Genomic DNA, 7,556 nt, shown 5'->3' on the forward strand with positions numbered 1-7,556 from the left:
CACACACACACACACACACACACACACACACACACACACACACACACACACACACATGTAAAGAGAAAGAGATGTTGAAAGATTTATGCATATCATCTTAGTTTGAAACAGAAGATCATAAGTGACAAGAAATATAAGTAAAATCAAGTAGAGTTTACAAAAAAATGAAAAATGTTATATCTCCAGGATCCAAAATAATGTCTGATCACCAATCAATACCACCCAAAATTAAAATACTATTTTAGATGTTTAGATAGTATTACATAATATTAGCATATACAGGTTTTTTTGTTTTTGTAAGAAGCATGTTTATAAGAAACTAGTTCTAAAAACCCTAAAATCATAAGAAACTGTTAGTATATAGTTATTTTATATCTATTAGTATAAGTTATATTTTATTAGAAACTTATTTTATTAAGAATTCAAGGAATATTTTTTAATTTGTGCTCTGTTCAGGGACAAGTCTGAGGATTATATTACATTGAATAATGGTGGAATTCAAGTAATTTTAGTTGACAACTGTAAAATATTTTATCTTGCTTGTTAACATGTTTTCAAATTGCATTTTACTTTTTCTTTCTCTTGATAATTTGAAACTTAAAAAACTCTTAAGAAACTTTAAATACTAGAGTTGTACCCTTAAAATAGGAAAATTTCTAGTACTAACCCATTTTCTTGGTTTCTTTTTTTTTAAAAAAAAAAAAGAAAGTGTATCATCTTAAGATTTAACATACTTTAATATTGGATAATAATTTATTTGATATCAGACATTTTTTTTTTTAATCTCTGCATGACCCCTTTTAATTTATCAATAAGAAGAGAAAAAAGTAAACTGCAGAAAGACATAAAAGACAGAACAATTTGCCAGTTGACACAAAGACTGCTAATATTACCACAATACTGGAAGAGTTTAAAGAATGGCGAAGAAGTTTAAAAAAGACCAAAGATCTTGAGAACAAATTTAACTTATTGAAAAAAGCATCAAATTTCTTATGTTTAGAGATGGAAACTTATGCCTGATAATAATTTACTATAAAACAGTGCTAGTATAATGTTAACAGAGCTTAAGTTGAATTCTGGGTACTAGAAGTTACTTTAAAATTCAAATTTTTTTAGTTTTAAGTGAAATACAATCAGAGTTGAGTTATATATTTTTTATAACTCTAATATATACATGCCTATATACTGTGCATGAAAAAATTAAACTATATTTGTAACAGTTGTATATAACAAGGAAGGATTTTACAAATGCATAGCCAAATATTTCGGAAAAACTATTGTACCATCACATCCATCATTATCTCCTAAATATTTTTGATTCAAAAATTAAATTTTATAGTAAAAATCAAAACAATATCTTCTTATTCTTTTTTATTTTCTTGACTTATGCATCTAGCGAAAATAAAACAACTAAGATCTTAGTATTATTAGAAAGATTTGTTAAATAAAGATTAATGAACACATAAATAGATAAAAGTTAAAAAAACAATTAAAAATTTCATATCAACATGATTTGATTTTTGATGCTTTTCCATAGATGATGTTTAAATGAAGTAAAAATTGTAAATAAAAAAAGGAGATTTTTAATACAAGGTAAATGTTTTTAAGTAAATCAAATCTGACGGCAAACGAATTTCCAAGGTTAGCAGGTAAATGAAGCGTCAAGTTCTATTCATCGATGCACCGGTGAGAAATCTAACTGATGCACCGGTGAGATTTTATAAATGATGTTTATCCATCGCGATGGAAAACATCAGTCTCGGTACGGAAAGTACGTGTGGTCACTGGAACGGTCATTTTTTTCGATACCCCTCCTACGATACCGATACAGAATTGTTATCGGTCTCGGAAGGACAGATTTTTCCGCTACCAATATCGAAGAATAAAAAATTTCGTTCTACACTAAGCATCAGAGTCTCGGAAGCCTCTTATGTACGATACTACCATCAGGTAATAAATTTAGTTATAACAGTAATACAAACATTGAATAATGGAATGGGAGTATAAAACATCGGTTACATTGTGAAAATTACATTCAGGAAGTCTCGAATTTTATATATTTATATATTTAGATTTCTTGATTAAAATAACATCTGTTGTTTCTTGTTAATTTATTAGCTGTTTGTTTATTTATTTTTAATAATACTAATTAAAGGTAAGATCATTTTTAGTACTAGTTTAATGAAATATATAAAATAAGAGAACAAATGTATTTTATAAATAAAAGTCATGGGTCGCGCAAAGCATTTAAGGGCAAATAAAAATCTTATTATAAATGCATTTATTCTCCTATGATGATAAGAAATGCCTTAAAAATAGTAAAATGTAGATGAAACAAGAAGCCAAAGAAGAAAAAAGAGAATGAAAAAAAATAATGAAAACGTGCTGCTGTTGCCGATTGTTTTGTAACTGATTGTCATAAAAATTTAAATTTAAACGTTTCTTCAAAAACAGTACTTAGATGGTTGATAAAAATTAAACTTTTTGCCAGAAGCCCAGTAATAGTTCTTCTTTTGAAAAAAAGGCACCTGGTAGCGAGATGGTATTTTACAAAAATGTATGTAGATTGGCACGCTTCAAAGCAGTGTAATACTTTGTGATCTGATGATAGCAAAGTTGTTTTATTTGGGTCAAGTAATCATAGGATATGTGTAAGGAGGCCACCTAGTTCTTCATGCAAACTGCAATATATTCTGAAAACATGGTGGACCAAATATAAATATTTGGGTTTACTTTTCTTATCATGGCGTAGGACCGATAAGTAAGATTAATGGAACAACGGACCAAAATATTTATCTCGAATTATTACAAATCACCATGTTGCCCTATGGAGAGGAAGATACATCACTCAAATGATCTGCATTTCTAAATGGCCATGCTGTTTAGAAACGCCATGGATTTTACGCCATGCCGTTTAGAAACGCCATGCTGTTTAGAAACGCTATGGATTTTTGCAGTTTTGTAAAAAAGAGGTTCAGCCTCTTCTTATTTGCTAAAGTAATCTACTAGTACAGTTAGATGCTTATAACTATTCAATTCTGACACTTGGTCGAATCAATCCCAACCTGCTTCTTGTTACCTTTTGGAATTGAAACGCTTGAAGTTTCTTGTTTTTTACTTTGACAGTTAACACATTCTAAAAAAAGGTAGTTATGTCCTTTACGATTCCATACCAAAAAAAATCTATTTTTGAATATGTTCTGTTGTTGAATTGACGCCTCATTGGAAATATCATTACTGTGATGCACAGACTTAATTACATGGTGTTGATCTACTTTACACTAAATAACTTTTTTCTGAAAGAGAGTAAAAAATATATTCATTAAAAATTGTTTTTCTTCGAAAGCTCCATTTACACACCTTTACTCATAGTTGTCTTTGGATATATTTTGTCTAAAAAAATATAAATGTCAGTAAATTCAGTATTTATCGTTAAATTTTTAAAAATAAAAATGCCACTGTATAAAAACATTACAAAAATTTAAATAAATATTTAGCTTAAATGGAATTGGTTTTTTATACTTTTCCTTTTGAACGGTTTTGAAACAAAATCCAATGTCGCTTGACCCTTAAGCGAAGCGGTTAATTACTAACATTTTTGGAGTCTGACTTATTGAAGGAGTGGATGCCGGGAGAGTAAGAAATGTGTAAAGTCGATTAGACGATAAGGCGCATTTGGTACAAACAGCTCTCCATCCGTAGTTTGTGTAATTCAATCTCTGTTAGTATCAACCTTGAATATTGCTAGTTGTTTAATTTCCAATAGTATTTTTGCGTCGCCGTTTTTGCCCATTAATCACTCTAAGATTCTAATTCTAACTAAAAGATACAAACGTTCCTTACTTTTATTTGGTAGAATGTTGTTTTATTGTAAGCCTAAGAAAACTCAATGTAAGTTCTTTTTCAACCCTTTCCATTCTTAGTGCTGTTAAAAATTTATTATTTGGATAATTTTACATTGTAGAAGATTGTCTTTGATGAAGAATCTGAAAATATTACTCTGACACAGCAATCACTGGCTACATTAGGGCAATTTCAGTAAAGAAGATGAGCATTCTTAAATTCTTACCTACACTTGTGTGCTTAATTTTGAATTTTTTGTTATTGGTACCAGAGACGGATGTATGAACGTCAATTAAGTATGTAATTTGGTTTATAACTTTCACTTTCTCTAAAAATTCAAGCACGTTTGATTAGGGTGGTCCGTTTTCAACCTTACTATTTATTATATACGGGGGTTTTTGTCAGTGATGAGATCTGACCTAAAAACATTAAACACAATAAAATAAGAATTTAGGATAATTTTTTGAGATAAGACATTAAAAAGTTAAGACATTAAGATAAGACATTAAAAAGACATTAAAAAGAAATGGATTGCGCAAGTATTGTACAACTCTTTTCAACCATTATTTTTTTTCCTTCTCATTAGGATTTATACAATATCTGAATTGATTTAGGATTATTTCAAATTTTACAGATCGAGAAATAATCCTGTAAAATTTAAAATAATTCTAAAAAATTTCTAACTATCCACTGTATTAAAATATGGGTAGCTTTTTTTCAAAGTTCAATTTCAAAAGAATAGCAGTCAGAAGTACTTAAGAAAGCGGAATTTCCGTTCCTAGGCACAATGCAAATGTTGAGCGAGTATTTTTAGTCATAAATGCCTAATGGACAGAGGAGAGGAATAGACTAGTGATTCAAAGCCAGAAAAAGTTAATTTCCTCCGCTCAGAGTTCAGAGGAATAGAAGTGGCAGTGGCATCCTTGATTCTGGCCGTCCTAAAGTGTAAATATATGAATAAAATATGTGTATTCAATTCTTTGATGTTGAAATAACTTTTGTTAGTTGTGAATAACAGTAGTTTGCTTTACTACGATTAAATTTTTTTTTTTTTTTGAGTGAGGGGTGGGGGTTTTATATCCTTGGCTAATTGGTTTTCCAGATATATTTTCAATCTGAGTCAATAAAAAAGAAGATTTTAATATTCTTTTTACGTTAAAAAAGAAAACTTTTACATCTGGCCACGTCACTAGTTTCAAAATTTGGTCATATAATTCGTATGAGCTCCATTAGGCTCAAAAACTTCAACTTGCCCATTTATGTTCATCAATTTGATTTCCCGGGTTAATCTTCAAAATAGCAATCATGGTATTGTTTAATACCAAGTAAAGAATTTTATGGTATCAAAAATATTTATTTTACTACTAGCACATGAAGTTTACACTCCCTAAATGAAGCTTAAAAATGGTATACTTAATTTAGCATCAAACCAAACAAACTGAACTTGGAACTGCGATGGTTACAAAAAAAAAAAAGGGAAATATTTTATAAAAATTATTGTAATTTATTTGTAACACATTTGTAAGAAATGATAGCAAAACCATTAAATTACAAACTATTAAGATACATATAAAAGTATTAAGAAACTATTTACAGCGAGTACTATACATAGGTAGGTATTTAAAATTAAAGTATCAACAAAAAATTGCAAAGTTTGTTTACTTTAATCTGTAAAAAAACAATTAAACTACTTAAAAAAACAACTTAATACTTAAAACTTACAAAAAATAAAACTTAAAAATATTGACAAATAGAATTAACATCATTTTAATGGTTATCCTAAAAAATAAGGAAAATATTTTTATGAAAATCAAATTCAAAATTGTTTTTAAACTAAAAAACTTTTATCACTAACCATTATCATTAACTATTTAAAAAAATAAGACTATTGTTATGCAGTCAAATAATTGAAACTTTTGTCATCATAAATATTTTCATTGTCATTATTTGCATCATCATTAATACTAACTGGCAAAGTGCTTTCTGATTTAGAAAATTCAGATTTGTCAAATGAACTGTAACCTTTCTGATGAAAGTTGAAAATTTTACAAATTTCTTTTCTAAACATTGTGCCTGAAATACAATAAAGCACAAAGTTCAGTGAAGAATTAATAATAATACCTAGTCGAGCAAAATCATAAGCACTGTCAACATTATACCAAACATCAGGATTACTTTTTTTGTAATTCATCATCCAAAAACATTGGGTCACACATTGCCATAGTAAAAGAACAAGAAAGCTTATTGAAACTGTTAGCAAAACAATAGTAGTCTGTTTTTCATGACTGTTATGAGGTTGACTTTGGTTTAGCAAAGGATTTTGCTTTGTACAAATTCGATAAATAATGACAGAATTTAAGCAGAAAATTGTTATCCAAGGGATAAGAACCAAAAACATGCAATGTACCCAAAAGTCATATTTATGAGCAGCATCTGTTTTTCCATATTCAGTTTCTGTAAGTTCCCATAGATTTTTATTACGATGATTTACAAAAGGATGATAATTGAAAAAGTGTGGAGCATTGACAACAAATGAAATCAGAAGAGTGGCACTACTGATAATATATGTCATTTTCAGGTTATTGAGTTTCCTGGCATAAAGTGGGAATACCACCGCAAAAAAACGGTTAAGAGTCACGCAAACTACCATCCATATACTGGCACATATGAAATAGTAATACATTGGAAATCCAAAATATGAGTAGAATCTCACATAATTTAAATCATAAAGAATATCAGGTTTTAACATTTGTATGCTCTCTGTACAAAGAAACATGACCAATAACCCACAATCAATCGCAGCCAGGATAATCAAATACACACCAGCACTTTTACCTGAATCAGATCTTTTTTTGTTTATTCTAACCCAAACAATAATGGAGAAAAAATTTCCAATAAGTCCTATCAAGCATATTATACCACCAATATAGACGCTGCAAACTTTATGTAAAGCATTATTACTGCCATCACTACTTTTCAAATGAGTGTGCATTTTGTGCTATTTTAGATTAACAATATGCTTGTATTATACTATCTGTAAAGGTACAAATAAAAATTTAGAAAGAGATAAAGAAATACATTATATATTCAATTTTATTGTTGTGAAGGTAGATTAATGTAACAACTGATTTTTTGCAGGTATTATATATTTATATAGTAAATGTATGTGTGTGTACACACAGACACAGACACACACACACAGACACACACACAGACACACACACAGACACACACAGACACACACACAAACAAACACACACACACACACACACACACACACACAATAAATGCCTTCATTCTTTTTTTAAAGTTCTATTTGTAAGAGTACAAAAAGATTTTTAGAAAAAGAATAAAGACTAGATTTATTTACAGTTTTTACTTTCAAAGTTTCTTATATAACTGTAATATAAAAAGCATGAGTTTCATTTTGAATTTTTAGGAAATTCAATCCTCGTGATATTGGGTAATCACATGAGATGGGCTTGCCGTTTAAACAAGCTGGCCCGCACAGTGGTCACTTAAAATCGCGCAAAAGCTGAAACATTTATAGTAAAGGAATTAAATTTGATAAATAATAAACATAAATTGTGTAATATAAAAGTATTTTGAGAAACATTTTTATATAAATTAACCCGAAATGATAATTTTCTGAAAATATCTGAACAAAATTTTTTTAATGGAGTGAACTTTGTTAAAAAAAAAAACATTTCTTA

General features: G+C 28.8%; 1 protein-coding gene across 1 annotated transcript; it reads right to left on the bottom strand.

Moving 5' to 3' along the window:
• Nucleotides 1–5,326: 5,326 nt before the first annotated feature.
• LOC145185453 (putative G protein-coupled receptor 139) lies at nucleotides 5,327–7,308 on the bottom strand. The gene has a single exon (XM_080061402.2). The coding sequence runs from the start codon at nucleotides 6,833–6,835 to the stop codon at nucleotides 5,735–5,737; it is 1,101 nt and encodes a 366-aa protein (XP_079917528.2). The 5' UTR covers nucleotides 6,836–7,308; the 3' UTR covers nucleotides 5,327–5,734.
• Nucleotides 7,309–7,556: the final 248 nt, after the last annotated feature.

This window comes from Hydra viridissima, unplaced genomic scaffold, assembly GCF_058129835.1.
Source record: "Hydra viridissima isolate aposymbiotic clone 2 unplaced genomic scaffold, HvirCarnegie_v1 scaffold_2, whole genome shotgun sequence".
Classification (NCBI taxonomy): Eukaryota; Metazoa; Cnidaria; class Hydrozoa; order Anthoathecata; family Hydridae; genus Hydra; species Hydra viridissima.